The sequence below is a fragment of the Lipotes vexillifer genome, unplaced genomic scaffold (assembly GCF_000442215.2).
Source record: "Lipotes vexillifer unplaced genomic scaffold, Lipotes_vexillifer_v1.1 scaffold690, whole genome shotgun sequence".
In the NCBI taxonomy this organism is placed as follows: domain Eukaryota; kingdom Metazoa; phylum Chordata; class Mammalia; order Artiodactyla; family Lipotidae; genus Lipotes; species Lipotes vexillifer.
In genome coordinates this window covers 3,771,226-3,792,347 of record NW_006798376.1, presented here as the reverse complement: position 1 = coordinate 3,792,347, position 21,122 = coordinate 3,771,226, and the positions used below count along the sequence as shown (strand labels likewise).

The window sequence follows — 21,122 nt, the reverse complement described above, 5'->3', positions numbered from 1 at the left end:
TTGTCTTGAGTAGGATAACGCTGCTTTTTTGTGGGTGCTGCTTTTAAGGAAAGAGGCAGATCAAGAAAGAAGGCGTGTTTGAAAGACTTGGGAGCTGCTCTGTGCCTCCCGTTTGGGGTTTGAATAAAACACTTGAGTAGGTGGTTCAAACAAACATAACAAAGCAATGGCATTTTTTTTCATGATTCTCAGTTCCTCCCTTTCGCAGATATTTGCCTTCCATTATTTAAATGTTTATCCAGTTAATATAACTTGATGCCTAGGCTTTGATGCATTGAATTAAGATTTCTGTAACACGTATGATATAGTAATCCATTCAGCAGAAGAGTAATAACTGATAACACCTTTCCATGTACATTGACAGGGGACACTTAATCAGTCTGATAACCCTAATACTCTCACCACTATTATTCGCTATGCCTTCCTTTGTTTCGAGTCTATCATGATGCCTTTCCCAAACTATAATAAATGTGTGATTTGCCTGCGAGTTTAACGCTGATTTTCCCCCATCTTTCTGTAGTTCCTGAAAATTTCAGTGGCTTTTTCTCTCACTTAGCACATTCCTGGATTACTTTATTTTTAAAAAATCACTGAATCTATTTCAAATACCAAGGAGATCAAGAGAGGAGTCTGATGGGGGAGGAGAGTCAGGTGGTAAGCGAATGCCTTGGCATCTGTGGCAAAAAGGAATGGGTTTGGGTTAGACTATTAAGCTTGTGCTGTAAAGTTAGAAATTAGTTATCTTCTATAGTCACGTTCTTTTCACTTGGTCTTTTGCCCTGAGACTGTACTTTCTCTCTCCTCAATGGCGGTCCTTTCATACTCTTTAAGGAGAAGGATGATGAACTCTTTAAGAATCTGATGAAAGCTATGAATATGAAGATGCTCATCCTTTCAAAATATACATGTACACATAAACACAAAATTGCATCTAATTATGAAAATTTACCAATATAAGCAACCTAAAAGTCCTCCCATGAATCCAGCATTAAGGACACCTGCTGTAAATGTTATAGTCCTATAACCCAAACAAATCAAGAACCCCTCATTAGCCCGGTCTTGTGTTGTAGTCTAAGAAACAAAATTCAACAACCAAAAGGAATGTAAAGGAATTCTCATCTTTACTAGTATCTTTTATAGAACTTTAAAGAATGTCCAAAATTCATCATCCTTAGCAGTACTTTTTGAAGTTTCTCTTCTCATTCCTTATATATCCCACTTCTAGAAGCTCCCTCAAATCTTTTTGCACCCTTAACTCTACTTTTCCACAGAGTTTTCCCTGATAATCAGCCATGCAGGCTTATCTCTTTTTTTCTTTCCTCTCTTCAGCCTCCCATTCACATTCCTCACTTTTGACTCTATCTCTTTTTTCCCCCTCTTAGATAAGTACATCCTTAACAATGCAAATTCCCCATTTTGGCTTCCTCAGGTCTTCCCCAGTTGATTACCTTGGTTGACATAGTACTGCCCAGGAGTTAGAAGGAATAAAAGAGAAAAGAGGAAATGTGCAACAGCTTAAGGCCAGAATTTTCTTTAGAGGTTTGTGTTTGGTGTCTGGAGGGGGATGTGTACACAGAAAAGCCTGAGGTCACCCACATACTTACATTATTCCCTCATGAGATTAATTTCTGGCCGGTAGCTGTGTCTGATTTCAGCATTGGAAGATCAGGTGGTAATTGATATTCCCATTTTTTCCTTTTCTTTCTTACGTATTTTCTATTTTATCCTCATTTTCTTCTCTTAGGCAGGCTGAAACTGAAAAGCAGGGACTGATTGATTGTATGAATATACCAAAATTATGAATCCAAATGACTGCCCCTTCAACATAGTCAGTCACCCTAATAAGCCACACCCTTATTTTAACAAGAGCAGGCATCTCTTTCAGAGCCAGACACATATTCCTCAGCATGTAATCAGTTGAATCAGGTCTTTGAAAGCTGAGCTTGAATTTAATGTTTTAGAAACAACCAAAGTCATTTGGACTTAAATCTTTTTTAATAAAATGGATGACCAATCTTGACAATTTTCTTAAATGTTTTTATAGAGCTAAAGAAATATAGCTCTTTCTATTTAATCTGTTTTAATGTGTCTAGTAAGCTGATTCTAAAAGCTGCTACCCCTAAAAGACATTGGCCAGTGCATCACTACAGATTTAACCATAAGGCCTTCTAGGATAAGTGCTTTGAAAGACAATAATCAGTTGTGTTTATCAGTTAAATACATGAGATGTTTTGTTTTGTAATTTATTTCTAGGATAAAATCATGCTCTTTTGGTCATCCTGCCTCTAAGACTTTTCTCCCATATTTGTGTCGTAATTCCTGGATTTTTGATAACGTGGTGGGATTATGATCTTGGACTTTGGAGTCAGACAGACTTCGGTTCAAATCTCAGCTCTCCCTGTGCCTTTGAGCAAGCTAGACTGTAACTCTAAGCCTCAGGGCCCCATCTGTAAATGGTACAACTGAACCTCCCTCACAGGGTTGTGGTCAGAGTAAAAGAAGAGAACACAGTAGAAAACATTTACTACAAAACTAGCACAAAGCAAGTTCTCAATTAATATTATTAAATAGGGGTAGCAAGAGGAGGGGGAGAGGAGTGATTCCATGGTGATTTCTTAGTAGATGAGCTCTGTGTGTCTCTTGCTCTCTTTTCTGGTACCTCTCTTCATGCCCACATGCTGTCCTACTTTTTTATTTTTTCTTGCTCTCTTCTCTTTTCAGAGTCTCTGTCTTTTCTCTTTGTTTCACATACACAAATAGTTCTGGACAAGGATATTTCAGAAGGACTGACTCAATGCCAGGGGCTGTGACACTAAGTCATACCATAGGGACTGTTAACATCAGACAAGATGAGATAAAAGTGGTGTATCCCTGTGGACACAAGGACAAGGAACTCTTGTCAGTTTTTTTCAGCTTATAGATTTTTCAGCTTCTTGCCATTCATTCCGGAACTATTTTGTCTGGTAATTTAACACAATTTATGACATGAGTCAAAATTTCCTGGCATGAAATTATGGCCACAGGAGCACTCTTGCCTATGTGCTGTAAGTTTATGGTAACCTATGGAGAGCCAAAACAGGCCCTTTGGGATCGATGGACTATGGCATGACCCAATCTACCAAGAGCAGGAAATCTAACAGGTGTCAGTCCTGAGCATTCCTTTGAGTAATCTCTCACCTCTTTCTCACTGGCACAGAACTAGCCAGTTGCTTCACTTTATTCTGAGGTAACTACATATGCATGAGATCATCAGCTGAGAAATTCTGATCATTGAATTAGGGATGTTCAGTCACAGTTTAATTGAAGTTTATATGGGCAGATATTTCCCCTTTTCATAAAATTCCATATTATATGAGCTAGTCAACGTTTTAACACATATGAATTTAATTAAATCATTTTTTTTCAAGTACTCATGACAGGAACTTACCCTACCACGTAGTCAGCATCACACTTTTTTAAAAAAGCTATTTTGAACAGCATTATTTTACAGAAAACTTTAAAAAGGAGTCTGTGTCATTTTTCCTGTACAAATGTAAAATATATTCATCTGTGCCCAGTATTACTACTGAAAACTGGATGATGGATGTTATTATATGGGTGTGGACAACCTAAAAGAAATAGGCCCTTTCCCATAAAGGGAAGTCCACTTGGTCTGTTTAGACATCAGTATTATGCTCTAAAACTAACAAGCTGAACTAAAAAGTTCAGTTAACAAATGCTATTTATACCGACATTAGAAATTAATAATATATATTCATCTTTTCATTTAGCATACATTTATTAAGTTCCTACTATGTGCTAGACATTATACTGGATTCTAAAGACTCAAAGACAGCTCCCTTCATTCAAGGACCTTCCCATATAATCAATAAGGCTGACCAATAAGCAGATAATCATGATATGGTACAGTTTGTTTTAAGAAAGGGATACACAATGTACTGTGTGCACACAGAGCAGATTTGAGGAGAAAGTGGTAATAAATAGCTTCCTAAACGAACATGTTATTTGAGCTAAATCCTACAAGATTAAGTCAGAGGGGCAAAGGGAATGATGTTGGAATGATGTTCTAACATTGTGTACACTTTCTCAGAGGCAGGAGAGTGCAAGATACATTCTTGTTTTTCATCTTGATCTTGCCATCATCTGTTATAGCATTCATATAAAGCATGACAATCTACATCATCATTTTATTAGACAGTGTATATGCATAATCATTCTCTCTCTCTCTCTCTCTCTCTCTCTCTCTCAAAAACGCCATTCATTAATCCCCTACTCTGTGTAGCTCACTAGGCTCTGTATGTAACTTGCTTCACCTCTACCCTGTGAAGGTTTATACTCCTTCCCAATTGCATAGGTCAGAAAGTTGGGGAGTTGAGAGCTCAGTGCCTTCCACTAGGAAGTGGCAAATATGTAATTCAAACACAGGTCTATTTAAAATCTAGTGCTTTTAAACACTTTTAAACACTCACTCTACTGATGGTAATTGAGATCTGGCTTTCCTCCAATTATGACACATTCTTCTACCATCATTCTGTTGGCTGCTGTCAGTTAGAAATAATAATTAACGTTTATACTCTGATTTTAGAAAGTACTTTTATACTTGTTTTCATTTGATCCTCACAAGAATTCTGACAGATCAGGAAGCATCTTTGTTTAAATGAGGAAACTGAGGTTCAAATTGACTGCTTTGCCTAACATGACGCAATGAATGAGCAGCAAAATAGAAACTGAATATGTCACTTTTACATTCAAAAGGCCAAGTTTCACACTGTATACAAAAATTAACTAAAAATGGATCATAGACCTAAATATAATACCTTAAACTATAAAACTTCTAGATGAAAACATAGGAGAAAATCTTTACAATCTTTGGTTTGGCAAACATTTCTTAGATAGCATGCAAAAAGCACAAACCATAAAAGAATAAATTGATAGGGCTTCCCTGGTGGCGCAGTGGTTGAGAGTCTGCCTGCCAGTGCAGGGGACACGGGTTCATGCCCCAGTCCGGGAAGATCCCACATGCCGCGGAGCAGCTAGGCCCGTGAGCCAAGGCCTCTGAGCCTGCACGTCCGGAGCCTGTGCTCCACAATGGGAGAGGCCACAACAGTGAGAGGCCCACATACCGCAAATAAATAAATAAATAAATAAATTGATAAATAGGGCTTGATCAAAATTTTAAAAATGTCTTTGAAAGGCAGGGTTAAGAAAATGAAAAGACAAGCCATAGACTTGGAAAAACATATACCTGATAAAAGACTGGTATCCAGAATATATAAAGAACACTCACAAATCAGTAATAAGAAAACAAATGGCCCAATTATTTAAAACTGGGCAAAAGATTTGAAAGAGCACTTCACAAAGGATAGGTGTGAATTTAACCATGGAGGTGTAAGAGTTCTACAATGAAACCACAAAACATTGCTGAAAGAAATTAAAGAAGACTTAAATAAATAAATAAAAGATATCTCATGTTCATAGATCGCAAGACTTAATATTTTTATGATGACAATATTATCCAAAGTGACCTACAGATTTATTACAGTGCCTATCAAAATCCCAATGGCCTTTGCAGAAATGGAAAAGCTAATCCAAAAGTTCACATGGAGTTGCAAGGGACCCCAAATAGCCAAAACAATCTTGAAAAAGAATAAAGTTGGAGGACTTACACTTTCTGATTTCCAAACTTACTGCAAAGCTACCATAATCAAAACAGTGTGGTAATGACATAAGAATAGACATATAGATCACGGAATAGAATCAAGAGCCCAGAAATAAACCCATACCTGTGGTGAGTTGATTTCTGACAAGGTTCCCCAAAACATTCAATGGAAAAGGAATAGTCTCTTCAACATATAGTGCTGGAACAACAGGATATCCATATACAAAAGAATGAAGTTGGACCCTTACCTTACACCACATGCAAAAATTCACCTGAAATGGATTGAAAACATAAATATGTGAACTAAAATCATAAAACTCCTAGAAGACAACATAGGTGGTAAATCTTTATGACCTTGTGTTCAGCAGTGGTTTCTTAAATAGAAAACCAAAAGCATAAGTAACAAGAAAAAAAAGTAGGTAATTTGGACTTCATCAAAATTCAAACCTTGTGTGCACAGAAGGATTAGCAAGGAAGTGAAAAAACAACCCTAGAATAGGAGAAAATATTTGTGAATCACTTGTCTGATATGGGTCTACTATTCAGAATATATTAAGAACTCTTATAAATCAATAGCAAAAAGCCAAACCATTCAATTTAAAACTGGGCAAAGGACTTGAATAGACATTTCTCCAAAGAAGAAACAAATGGTCAACAAGCACATGAAAAGATGCCCACATCATTAGTCATTAAGGAAACACAAACTAAAACCAAATGAGATACCATTTCACAACCACTAAGATGGCTATAATTTTTTAAAAAAACGAAAAATAAGTGCTGGTAAGGATATAGAGAAATTGGAATGCTCGTACCTTGCTGGTCGGAATATAAAATGGTTTAGCCACTGTGGAAAACAGTTTGGCAGTTCCTCAATAAAATAAACATAGAATTACAGTATGATCAATCTATTCCAATACTCGGTATAAACCCCAAAGAACTGAAAACGTGTTCACATAAAACTGTATACACAAATGTTCACAACAGCATGATTCACAATAGCCAAAGGTAGAAACAAGCCAACTGATGAATGGATAAATATAATGTGGTATACTCATAAGATGGAATATCATTCAGCCATAAAAAGCAATGAAGTTGGTACATGCTACAGAATGGGTGAACCTTGAAAATGTTACGCTAAGTGAAAGAAACCAGACACAAAGGCCTCATCTTGAATGATTCCATTTATGTGAAATATCCAGAATAAGTACATTCATAGAGACAGAAAATAAATGTTTGCCAGTGACTACTAATGATAAATTTCATGTTACATGTATTTTACCACCCACAAAAAAAAAGAAGAGATGTGGATGGCAAGCAAGCACACAAAAATATGCTGAACATCATTGGTCCTTGGGGAAATGCAAATTAAAATGACAATGAGATACCATGGCACACCTACTAGAACGACTCAAATCAAAAATTCATCCCCAAATGCTGGCAGGGATGTGGAGCAACTGGAATTCTCACGTATCACCGTGGGAGTGCAGCATGGCACAGGCCCCTTAGGAAAAGAGTTTCACAGTGTCTTACAAAGTTAAATATACACTTACCATATGACCCAGCAACCCCACTCTTAGGAATTTACCCAAGAGAAATGAAGTCATATATCCACATCAAAACTATATGTGAATGTTTGTAGCAGCTTTATTAATAATAGGCAAAAACTAGAAATATCTCAAATATTTATTACCTGGTAATGGTCAAAACTGTTGCACATCCATAAATGCAAAACTACACTGTAATAAAATGGAACAAACTGATAATATTTGCAATAAACGTGAGTAAATCTCAGAAGCATTATCTAAGTGAAAGAATCCAGACTCATAGGCTACATACTGTAGTATTCTATTTGTATGACTTTCTGGAATAGGCAAAACTGTAGGGACAAAACACTCACGCCAGGGGCTGTGATTGGGTGAATGGGGTTTACTAAAAAAAGAGGCACAAGGGAATTTGGGGGAGGCTGATGAGAACGTTCTCTATATTGTTTTATAATGGTAGTTACACAGCTGTGTACGTTGTCAAAATTTATAGAACAGTACACATAAAAAGGAGTGAATTTTACTGTATGTAAATTATACCTCCATTAATCTGACTTTAAAAACCGCTTGTTTTTTTTAACCTCCACTATTGTCTGAGGAGCACAAGCATTGACCCTTTTATTTTCACAGTATTAAAAGTAGAAAGAAGGTTGTTTCTAGACCTGAAGATCAAAATGGCTGCAGTCTTTCTGCCATAATTTCAGAACCCAACCAAAAAGCTATTGGGTTTGTTCAACATGAATGAGAACCAGAAAGAAATAATGGCCATGCTTCTGGGTTGTCAAGAAGGGAGAGGGAATGGGAGAAGGGATGAAGAAGGATTGAATTAGTGGGAAATTAAGCAGCTATTAACTTAAGTGGGGGAGAAGTAGTGATTAGGCTCAGCTGAGTAGGAAACATGATTTTTAAGTTTCTCTCTCAACTCAAAATCAAAAGCATTTTTGGCCCGCTACATCCTTGGAGCCCAAGCAATGGGATCGTTTGAGAGATTGTGATGCAACATTTATATTTAGATGAAAACAAAAGGATTCAAGTCTGTTAAATCACCTTGTAAGTAGGAACTGGTTTTTGTACCCTCACACCTTATACAGTGCTCGGCAGCTACCAGGAGCACAGCAAATATTTGAAGAGTTAATGAGTGAATATACTAAAACTTGCTGAAGGACAGAATGACTTTCTATTAAATTAAAAACTTTAAAGGGAAATGTAATACGACTGTTGTTTTGTCCATCATTACTGCCACAGTACTACGGAGAAAACAGTATCTCATTCTTTATTGTGTGCTTATTCTGAATAAGTCCTCATCAAAGTAGACTGCTCCAGTGTTTTCAGGACTTTAAAAGACAGAAGAGGTCTAAAAGAATTCAATGTAAACATCACCAATTGAATACACAATTTCAGCAAAGTATGTCCTTTGCAGTTGGAGCCCGCTAAAGCTGCTACATGGATCATAGAGTTGATTTGTGGCACATTCTTCCTGCATCTACCCAATGTTTTATTAAAATAGACTAGACAAATACCAATGAAGAGAAAAGCTACACTGAGAATTGACCAAACCACATCACTTTCTTCACACCTAGGGTATTGCAACCAATAGTAATTTTACAGCAGCTCTCTGTGTATCAGATACAGAGCTCTGTAGCCAGAAGCCCAAAATACAAGCAGACCTTTCCCTAAAGCACAACAAAGAAACGGGTTTATGAAATCACCGTTAAATATAATAGAACACTGGAGAGATGAGTAGAACAGAGGCAAGATAAGATGATGCACGTAACACATAAGAACCAATTTAAAATGTACCATCTCTGCAGGAAATCAACCATGTGTTGATAAAGCTCTTTATGAATATTAAGTACTATAACATAATATAGGATTGAGAGCCTCAAACACGAGTGACCAAAAGAGGTACAATATTTTTTAAGGAAATATACCTAAAAATAGATTAAATGGTATCATCAGCACCCTGAATGTATCATTATTACCCCAGTTCTGAGTATCACTTATCTTCAATAATATGTGGTATATGGTTAAGAAATAATCCTTATCAACACTTTTCTTAAGAATGTAACAAATACATTCCATATGTCTGTGACTTCTGGCTGTGTCACAAAAATCTGCACATGGAGAGTTGACTCTTCTAAGAAAGAATTTTTAAAAGGTAAAATAATTAGACATAAATTGGCTAGGGCATCCAGAAAAATTGTGTTTTTTATCCTTTGTCACACCTGCAGCTTTCAAGAATGTATTTACCATCTCTGAAGAATGTATTTACCATTTAAAGGATTATTTAGACTTTATGTCTGTGCAGGCTCAGCGCAGTTTAGCTATAATCTATGGAAATAGCATAGACTGTGTCACCATGGTCTCCATCTTTTGAAATAAAGGCAGACATCTGTATATCCCTTTATACACACGCATAGGCATTCACACATACACACTCATCTAGTTCTATTTTATACCCCTTTCGAGGTATTCTTTATACAATGGCATTTTATGAGATGAGGGTGAATTATCTGGGTATGAAACCATCTTTACTACCTATCTGAAGTTCAGACTGATTCAAATATTCCTAGTGCCCTTGCCTGGACTCCACAAAATGTGAGCTAGAGATAGAGAATTCAGCTTTCCAGGAGTGATGACGTAAGTGTCAGCGCAAGGATTATGGACACCAGAAGAGTTGTTTCCTGGACAATGAAGTTGCTCAAGAAAGGAGTTAGAATGGTGAGGTGTGATGACACAGAAGGAAAAAGAAAAATTCAGAGACAGAGAAACCAAGGGAAGTTATTTTCATAGAGAAAAAAATTCCACCACATTTAAAGACCACTTGAACACTGAGAATTTAAAGCTTTCAAAAGTCTGAATTAGTTTTTTGTTCGCCCGTGTACATACATCCTTTGAGCAAACATTTATTCGATACCAACCATGTACAATGGAGATGTAAATTGAGATGCTGGAAATACAAGAATGAATAAAACACAGTTCCCATAGCTTTCTATTTCTGAGGACTCAAAAGACTTTTAAACATCAAATATCTCTTACCAAGTTGTAATTTGGTGAGTTAAATGTAGCGGAATCAACGACATCTTACTGCGTTTTCATCAAACTCCAGAGGGACCTTAAAAAATATAAGAGAAAGGGATAGACACATTACATTTTTAATTTGGCCAATAGAAAACATTTTGTACTGTTAAAAAAAAAAAATCTGTGTTCAACTTTCATTTCTCAGATCTCCCTTTCCTGTACCACAGAAATTTACTTAGGAGTCAGTAGTATTTTTCACACTACAGTCTCATCTTTTTCAGAGTGCCTGGACTAGTTCCCCATGTATAAATATGTACACAAACACTTCCATTGACATCAGCATAAGTTATGGTCTCTCCTTCATTTATTTACATTTCTCCCTGTTTTTGTAAACAAGCACATATAGATGCTTATAATCAATGCCTTGGGAATATGGTAAGAATGGGAAGATGTAAACAGAGAATCAATACAAACCACATTTACCTTCTAGGTACTTGCAGTTTGGAGGTAGGTATGTATTCCACATTTGATTAAGTCTTTTTCCCCCATTCCTATTTTTCTCCACACCTTTTATGATTACTACCTGAAAATTTCGCTTCAGGTAAACAAACAAAATGTTTTACCCCAGATTCTAGGTCTATCTCGATTAATATTTGTATAAAAGGGAGGTTGTGCAAGTTTCTGGGAAATAAGTTTTCCACAAGATTTTATTCCATATTTTAAAATTACTCATCCACTCACCAAGTCCAAACTTAGGTTGTCCAGTGTTACCTGAGATTACTGATAGTTTTTCAAAGCCGACCTTTGCTTCTCCCCACACCCTCTTTTATGGGCAACATTCCTCAGGCTGACAGAGACTCTGCTCTGAGCCACATCAAGCACCTCACCCCAGAGCAGTGGTTCCAAGCGTGTTTTACTTCATGGACTAGTAAAATCCCTCTAACTATTTTGGGAACCAATATAATATTGCTATCTTTTTATTCTGCAATTAAGAATTTAAAAAGTAAGACATAGCTCCAGAATTTAATGCAAAGAATAACCCACCCAAAAATGTGTAGTAAAGGTATCACCTCATAGCAATTTATAAATAGAATACATTTTGCTCTATTAAAAAGTTCACAATTCTTATTTTTTCTCTTCTTGCCATAGATTGACTTTTGGGAACCACTACCTTTGAGCTTTGCATAGGGGCTCTAAAAGAATAAGTTAACCAAATATTCAATTTCTGCTGTTTATGTACTATGGCATGGGTTCAGGTTTACACTGGCAGCAGAGTAGAGGAAGTGAGGAAATGTATGAATCAGCTCCATACCATCTCAGGCCTCCTAGCTATTCATATTGCCAGTGTGGTCAGTACCTCACAATGGACAGGGGAAATGCCAACACAAAGATATTATTACTCAGAGCTTACCCCAATCAAGTTAGTGTGCAACTAGGAGACAATAAGATTTCCTTGAAATCCAGGGACAGTTTAAGGAAAGTCACCCTCTGACATTGGAATTGATTAAAAACCGATTCAAAAGATGTAGTGTGTGTATCAAAAGCACAAGTGATGGTTTAGACATCTCCATCTGCTGTCAAGACTCAGGCATACCCAAGTTTAAATAAAGCGACCCTGAAGAATGTAGAGCAACATAAGCAAACAATAAAATTACCTACAGTCTTTTATAACACCAGAGCATTTTTTTTAATGTGAATTCTTTCAAATGCAATTGAGAAGTAGGAGGGCAGTAGTACCACAGGGGAATCGTACTGGTTTTGTACATGTTTACGTTTTCTCACAAGCAAACAAATATTTGCTTCAGCAAATATGAAAATCTTAAGAAAAAAACTGAAAATCTCCAGAGGTCTCTTCCTTTAGTGCCATAGTGGCCGCTACAGAGGCCTCAAGAACCACTGGGTTTTCCACCATGTTATGCTCTTCAGCAAAATTTAAGTGCTGATGAAATAACATTTCCCCTTTGGTAAAATGATGGACTGATGAAGAAGGCTGTATCCTGGATATTTTTAATTTTGGTCAAATTGGTCTCTTTTAGAAACAGCTTCCCCTCAGGACCTATTACATCTCAAAGGAGGAAGCATAAGCCGAAGAGTTTAGGCTGCAAAGATGTCCCTAGATTTAGAGGCTGGGAAAATGTGATTAATCTTGCTAGTCACTTTATTGTTTTTGTTAGTGCTTTCAAAGTTCTTTAGGTTTTGAATTACCTGCACCAACTCTATCTTCCTACAAGCCCTGATACTTGTAACACACAGTTTTATAGAACTATGGTTGTAGCCAAAATATATGTATTTTATTTTCACCCAGCAGTCAAAGACCCGATGTGACCCATGGAAGGGCAGTGGTCTAGAAGGAGGTTACTAGAACGTTATTAGAAGGAATTGGAATTGAGCTTCCAGCATCATTAGAGGAAATGGCTCCTGATGTGATTCTCATTCTTGGCACTGAAATATCTCTGCTTTGGACAAAGGCAATGCATCAGAATCTCCTGGCTTAACGGGAAAAGCGGGGAAAAAAACAGTAAAGAATATTTAATTCTCTTATTTCTAATTACGTGTTTGCTCTGCAATCTTCTAATCCAGGATTGGTATATAGGATTCCTCTCAAGTGCCAGCTCCAATTGACTGGTAGTGGCTGCCTGAAGCGATGAAGTGAGAAGGATGCTGAGGCCACTTCTGGGCTCAGTGGAGAAGAATGCCACAATTGATTAGCGATGTCTGTCAGGAGATACCGCACATGTGTCACCCCTATAATCTATGTTACAGTTGAGGAAATTTGCCTACTAAGATGAATGGTCTGGGCAGACAACAAGATTCGGTTCTGGAATCGGTAAATTTACCTTTGTGAATGAACAAATCGATTCTGTGATAACCAGTCCATCTCTGTCAGTTTCACCTGAGGCTGCTCATTTGGGTGAATTGAGAAAATGGAGGGTTTAAACCAGCAATGCTGAAGACCTTAGAAATCCTGACACTGAGATGCTGCTTGCCTGAAAAGGCCCTGCTTAAAGGATCCTGCCATTCAGTATCTTTGTCCTAGTTATGCATTTACTAACTAGTAAGTTAGTAAATGCATAACAAGTACTTCTTCTCTTACCCTATTTAATATTTGCCGTATTTTATCAATTGTAAGATGCCATCAAATCGGTATGGACCAGGAGACAGTCAGGATGTAGTGTTCACACATGTGAATTTGGTTATTTTTAGTGGTCTAACAGTGGGACCACCACCGCAACCCCTTGATATTTAAAGTAACAAATAATTTAAGGACCATTTGAGAAAAGAATATGAGCCTTGGTTGCTCCCTAAAAATCTTTCTTTCCCACTGGAGAGAAAGTGCACAGTCAGAACTTGGAGAACAGGTATCAGCGTCTTGGAGGAAAACCCCAGAAAGGACAATTCCGTGGAGCACCCTTGTAAGAAATGGTGCATGGCCAGCACCCAGGGCTGCACAGAGGACAGACTGTGTGGGGAAGAGCATGGACATTGACACCCTTAGTGAAAGAGTGCGTCGCAGAAGTCAAACTCTGAATGTGAAGATTCTGGAAAAGCTAACCAACTTATTCCCCTTTTATTTCCTTTTTATGTTTGCAAAAGATCTACATGTAGATAATTCTAAAAGAACTTCTCTAGTAAGTATAAAATAAAGCTTTGTGTCGTGCTGATACCATTTTAAAAAATTTCTCATTGGTACTTAAAATATTGATGACGCCTTAGATTCAGTGAAATGCAGTATAATCTACATCCATAACAAGCTGCAGCAAGCACCTGATTGTTCATAGGTTGTCTAAGTTCTCTCAAGTTAGCTGAACAGCTAGGATTAAGCTTATGAGACCTTAATTCTTGCCTAGGTCACTTGAATATCACCTAGTGCCATATTTCAGAAAGTAAACAAATGGGCTGAACGGCCGACTAGAACTGGTCACACTAAAATAGAGCCACCGTGTAGGCCAAATCAATGAGATTGTTCTATGGGTAGACTTCTGACAGTCCAAGGACAAGCTTTAGCTGTCAACATAGGTTTGGAAGAAAGAAGGTGCATTGTCATGTGTGTCACTGAATTTTTTTGCTAACCATCAACTATAATTTTGTGGAAATACCCATTTAGCCTACTTGTCTGCCTCCCTCTTTCTTTTCATCTTTAATTTCATTCTCACCCCCAAGGGACTATTTTTGTGTGACTTTTCACAATTAATAATCATTATAAAAAGAAACTATTAGGTTAAATCTTATAAAACTTGACAGTATTTTACCATTTCTGACCTACAGAATCAGCAAATTTATGTAGTTTAATTTAATATATGACATAGGAGACATTCACATACAGCAGTTTGCAGAGACATTTATCATGACTGAGAGCCTTCTAAATACAATAGCTCTTCCATTTGAGCTTCTGCCAGCTCTGTGGGAGCCACTGAACAACACTTCTTGTGTAGCTGGTTTCCTATGAACACCATTTGATCAACTATGTGTACGATATTCTGTCTTTTTTAAAACTCAATAAACATTTATTGCACACTTCATGTGGGCTAGGCACCATTTTCAGCCTTGGGTACAAAGATTAGTGCATCACAGTGTCCTCACTTTTCAGAGCATGCAGTCTAGGAAGGGAGACAGGCATGGACATAATTACAATGCAGAATAGCAAGTAACATAATAGATATAAATAACATGCTGAAAAGGCACTTACCCTGCCTGGCAGAGCAAGAAGACCTCTGAGCAGGTGACATTTGTGCTAGTTCTTAAAGGATAAGCAAATTACTTGGCAGAAAAGAGAGGGAACAATACAACACCACTAAGCAGAATGACTTGTTCAAAGTCACAGAAGCACAACAAAGGAGGATGTGCTTGAAGAACTTTAGTTTGAATGTACATAGGACACATGGCAAAAGTGAGAGAAGCAGCAAGAGGGGAGGCTTGGATGGAGGTAAGATTGGGTTATGAAGGGCCTTCCATGGGGGGCTGAGGAGTTTGCAGTTTATTCTACAGGTGGAGAGGAGTCACAAGACACACATGGGTTTAAATCACTTAGCTATAAAACTGCTTTTTCTGCTTTGAATTTGTATGTCCAGTCCAGTCATCACCTAAGTATACAGAACCATTATATTAGCGACCCGCAGTATCAGCTGCTGCAGTTTGAGTTCTTTCTTACCCGCCCTGGCACACATGTGAGCCCAAGCATCCTGGATTTCCAAGGGGTTGTTTCAGCCCTGACATCTCTCTTAAACACAGTCATTGAGCTGTGGTTCCTCACTGTGGCTGGAAGCATAGCCAAAGGCTGCATTACTGTGAGAGACTGTGGCTTTGACAATTACGTGCTGCTCCACTGCAGGGCTCTCTTCTTCACACGGGTGCAGGAGGCTGCCAACACACCCTTCATGTTTTCATATTTTCCTCATTGGGTAATTGTAAAATGGGCGAATCCACCTAAATGCAGCAAGACTGATTTCATCCCAACTGCAGACTGGCTAATCAGTGGCCCAGTTTTCCAGCCATGTGATCTGGCATCTGGCACGCACCACTCATCAAATGAAATTACACAGCACCGATAAATTACCACCTCACCCCTAGGCAGAACTTTTTCCCTTAAGTTACCGCCTGCTTAATACTTGTCTAATGTTTAATAGTGCCGTGGTTTATCCATACAGGGATGTCAGCTGGAATGTATCAAAACTTTACTACAAATGGAGATTTATATATGTGTGTGTATAAACATAGACACACATATAGGTATATGTATATGAATATGTATGAATGATTTATCCCATTTATGTGAATTTTCCAGATGACTATTAAACATTTTTGTTTTATTTTACTTAAATTAAGTCTTTATGGAAACATTTCTGAAGGGGTTGGAGCGGCGAGTTCAGGAGTTCTGCTTTGTTTGAATGTTTGTTCACCTCCGAGCTTTCTGTCCTCAGGAAAGTAACAGTCTTTCTGAGTCTCAGCTTTCTCAGCTATAAAATGAGAATAATAGCAACTACCTCATAGGTTGCTGTGTGAATTAAGTGGGGTGTGCGTGTAACGCATTTGCTATGCAGTGAACATTCAAGAAATGCCAACAATTAATACTTTATGCATATTAGAGTTTATTCTGGAATATTGGGGCCTTCATCATGAGCATTAATGATTGCAGGAAGACTAATAGCTAGTACCCTTGGGGACTATTAAGAGCCAGAAAGTTATTTGCCCTCCACTAAGTGACCCCAGACTGCCAGGCTTTTTCCCAGCCCTGTCTGGTTTTCGAGTGTTTCTACAGCATCCCTTGCTTTCAGACTACGAATTGTCATGTTCTAAAATCGCTAATATATAGGAGCCCAGCAGTTTCCTTTCTCCCTTAGTGTTTCACCGACAAATCAAATCATCCAACTTGTTTAAATTCCATCTAAAGCAGGAGATTAAAAAGCTCCTATTGAACACCCAAGTCTGTGCTTCAGTGTCTGTACTATGTGCTATCTATTTTAGCCACTCAAAGGTCTTTTCTACCCATTTCAAGATTATCAGCTATGGAAAGACAAATAGTGCACGATCTCACTTACACGTGGAATCTAAAATAGTCAAATGCATAGAAGCAGAGAGTAGAATGGTGATCGCCAGGGACTGGTGGGAGGGGAAAATAAAGAGATGTTGGTCAAAGGGTACAAAGTTTCAGTTATATATGATGAATCAGTTCTAGCAATCTAATGTACAGCAACATGACTATAGTTAATTATACTGTATTGTACACTTGAAATTTGCTAAGAGAGCAGATCTTATCAATTACCTTGACTATGGTGATTATTTCGCGATGTATACATATAATACAACATCAAGTTGTACATCTTAAATATATACAATTTTTATTTGTCAATTATACTTCAGTAAAGCTGGGGGGAAAAAGAAATTATGATTCAACATAATAAATTAAAACTATGACCTAATTTTCTTAAAAGATCATCTGCTATGTCTATGATAGATGATATTGCTATCAAGTGACCTCCAGAGAAGTGAGGGGACACTTTTAACATTTTACATTTGTATCTGATACAGGTCTTTAAAGGTCCATATATTAAGTGATTCAAGAAGGAAATAATTGTATCACTTCTTTTTTATAAAGCAAAATATGGCATATAAATAAAAATATCTATGCAAAGTTTTTCTGGTTTTAAAAAATTATAAAAGCATATACTAACTCAGCCTATCAAAAATCTAAATCAGCTCCATAATCCAAATAGCATTTATACATTTCTTGATTTTTTGGTGTGATTTTTAAACAAGCAAATCCTCATGGGCCTTATTCTATTACTCTTCATGAAAACACTGCATAAGGGAGACCAGAACTGCCACATTGTAGTCTATATGAATGGCGCCCCCTGAAGTTGTGCGGGAAAGTAGTCCCAAGTGAGATTGCCTTTATAATAGCTTTGTGTAATTTGGTTTTTTAGGGAGTTTTTGGTGCTTCAGTAGCCAAACCACCAGTGTCCAAGATAAATACATTCATCTCCAGCTCATTTCACTTGCTGTGAATGCTTGTTAGCAACATACATTCCAATTTAGAGAATAATTTTTCCAGGAAATAACCTCTATACCTTTCTCCTCATTTCAAATATTATAAACCTGGTTCTACAAAATAAAATAAGTCCCGGACTTCAGCTGATTCTCCCTACTTTTGGTGCATATATAGTAAATTCTAAATTCTTAATAGACTTTATTTATAAAGTTTGTGTTTTTAAAATTTGAAACACAATATTCCTCTTATTTTGCCTCTCAGTTATGTCCCTTCCTCCTGTCAGCCCTCTCCCCCAACACACACACACACACACACACACACACACTGTGACCTGCCCCACAGATTCCTAAACAGTACCCATAGACTGTGATGTTTACACATGCTTCTCCTTCTCTTTGGAAAGCCCTATATCTGTTTCCTCCCCTGGCAAACTTTTATGTGTCCATCAGAACTCACATGAAGTGACCAGTCATGCCCCTTTGAAGCTTCCTCTGTCCTCTGTCAGGTGTGCTAGCCTCCTCCCATGTGTTCTTATAGCACCTTGCCTTTCACTCTGTCTTAGGCCTTAGACACTTATATGCCAGCAGTCATGCTGAACTGGGAACTCCTTAAGGGCATGACCCTTTAAATCTCTTTTGAATCTACCTTGTCTGGCACATAGAAGGTCCTCAATAATAGGTGAATGATTTCATGAATTTTGTTCTCCCTAATGAAAAGATTAACTGTACTTTCAACTAATTTAGCAGATCATGACCTATTAATTTTGAAGTTCAATACACTTCTGGTTATCTTATCAAATAACTGAAAAAGTAAACATTTAAAAATTTCAATGTAAACACTTGGGCGAGAATCATGCAATTCTTCAGCTCTTCCAGGGAGACCAGATATGGTTACATTTGCACAGAGAAGCAATTTATGGAACTAGTTGGAAATATTCTATGTTTTCAGGCTATCTTCTTTACCAAGATTGAAAGTCAGTACCTAATTGACAATAAAAGGATACGGTGTTCTAATAAGTGGGAATAAAGGAAAAGTAGTCCTTGCCCTTGTGACTGATTGGTTTAGGAAAATGTTTTCATTCGTAGAGGAAGGAGGAGGTCCTCACTTTTTTTTTCCTCCCCGTGGTGAAAAATTTCAAGCTGAATGACAATTAGCACTAATCTGGCACTTTATAAATTGTGATGTTGCCTTGCCAAACTGTGAATGTATATTGTTTGCACTTAGTCCTTAACTTAGCCAAGGGGCCTTGGCTTAGTTTTCCATTGCTCGTTGTGAAACATCTTGATTTCTCCGGGTAGAGAAACGTTCCCCAGGTGGACATTCACATGACAGCACAACAGAGCACGGAATGTCAATTTCAATTATTTTTTTAACATTTTCAGGTTACAAATGCTGCTGCCAACTCTCCTGGTCAAATGAGTCTTCATCTCAAACCTTTTCTTGTGTGTGGAGGGGATGGATTTACTCAGTCCAACTTTGATGGCTGCATCACTTCTGCCTTATGTGTTCTGGAAGCTTTAAAGAATCATATTTAGTACCTGTATTCTTATTTTTTACATGTACTTTGGGGTTTTCACAATTTTCTGTCATTGATTATTTTGTTTTATATTTTGTTGAGAGAAATTACCAGAAAATTGTTCTTTACTGATTGTTATTTTTCATATGGAGTATAAAATCAATTTTATAATTTCAATAGTTACAACTCATGCTAGAATGAAATTCCTTGTACTTTATACTTTTATCCACTTTTCTGAATTGCCATGTCTACTCCTTGTTGGAGGCAAAGTAGTGCTTAAGAAAAACAAATGACTCTCCCCCAAAATTATGTCAACTCAAAGTAACAGTTCATGTTCAGAAACCTTTATTATTCTTTTGAAAATTTCAATCCCAAGTGAAGAATAATCATTATCAAGGCCTCATTATAAATCTTCAAGTATGTCCTTGATTCAGTATTTTTACAAACTGCCAAACTACAAGATTCCTCCAAACTGTGGATAACAGAGTGTAATTTTTGTTTCTCATTTCTCTTCCAAGTTATTAAATGATCCTGAATTGTAGGTCACATATGTCATCATCTCTAAGAACGCGGTTTGGAGGGCAACTTGACTGACAAAGAAGTGTCTCTTCAAATTTTCAGAAAATAACCAGATTCAACTTGACTTTCCAAGTCACACAGTACTTTTTAACCTTAGGAAAAAAAAAATCCAGTCTTAATAGGAAAGATAAAAATTAAAGAGAAACTGAGAGAAATTATATTGATCTTTACCTTTTGCTATCTCCTGTGGCTAGTGCTGTTACTTTTACGTCCTCTGCAGTATGTGCTGTGGTATTTAGACTCTGTCAAGTTTAATGAATGTAATACAAAAAAATTTACTGAACCAGAAAATAGATGCACTTAAAACAGTTCAATATTTGCCAACTTAGCGGATCAGCAAATCAACCCACATGCTTCAGTGACAACCCCATGACTTGCTGGCTGGAGAGAAATTGATCCCCAGCCTACCAAACAAGCTACCTGTTGCTAATTTGGAAAGTGAAATGGTGAGTTCCCTTTTGCCATTTTGAAAGGAAAGAAATTGTTCCAGCCTCTCAAACTGAGAAAAGTTCAACCCAAGACTCCTTAGCTTGGTAGTATTTAAAATCTCACACTTACGTGCCCACTAAAGCGGTTCAGCAAATCAACCCACATGCTTCAGTGACAACCCCATGACTTGCTGGCTGGAGAGAAATTGATCCCCAGCCTACCAAACAAGCTACCTGTTGCTAATTTGGAAAGTGAAATGGTGAGTTCCCTTTTGCCATTTTGAAAGGAAAGAAATTGTTCCAGCCTCTCAAACTGAGAAAAGTTCAACCCAAGACTCCTTAGCTTGGTAGTATTTAAAATCTCACACTTACGTGCCCACTATCATACATACACACACACAGGCACAGGCAGAATTTGTTTATGTAACTACAGAGTGGGTTTTGTGATTCTATGGAATGTCATTATACATCTCCTATTAGCAGTCAATTCATGGAAAACTGAAATGCCTACATGTGGTTAACATCACTTATTTTTGAAAGCATAGAAATGAAAAGGGAAATTACTGTGATCTCTGGTATATGATAAAAATATTGAAATTTCTTTCATCATTTTGGCCTATATTTGATTAACATTTGTCTTTATTCTGGTTATACCCTTAAAATATGGTAAAAGAGTACATTCAAATATATTAAGTAACTATTCTGTTTTTAACTAATATAATTCTGGAGCCATTTGAGTGAAAGCATACTGAAGATTTAAAAGCAATGTTATATTCGTCTCATGAGTGTATATACTCCCAAGAAGAGAGAGAAAATGATTTATAAAGGCGGAGTGGGTTACCTACAGAAATTATTCTAAGCCATTACTGACGACTTTTAATATCTATTCATT

The 21,122-nt window shown here is 37.2% G+C and overlaps 1 protein-coding gene across 1 annotated transcript in view; it reads left to right on the top strand.

Annotated features, from left to right (window-relative positions):
* RNLS (renalase, FAD dependent amine oxidase) overlaps window positions 1-19,627 on the top strand; it is a 271,290-nt gene extending 251,663 nt beyond the window's left edge. Inside the window, exon 7 of the mRNA XM_007470300.1 lies at window positions 19,090-19,627. Coding sequence (XP_007470362.1) covers window positions 19,090-19,242 — 153 coding nt within the window. The 3' untranslated portion in view covers window positions 19,243-19,627. The remainder of the gene's footprint in view (window positions 1-19,089) is intronic.
* Window positions 19,628-21,122: the final 1,495 nt, after the last annotated feature.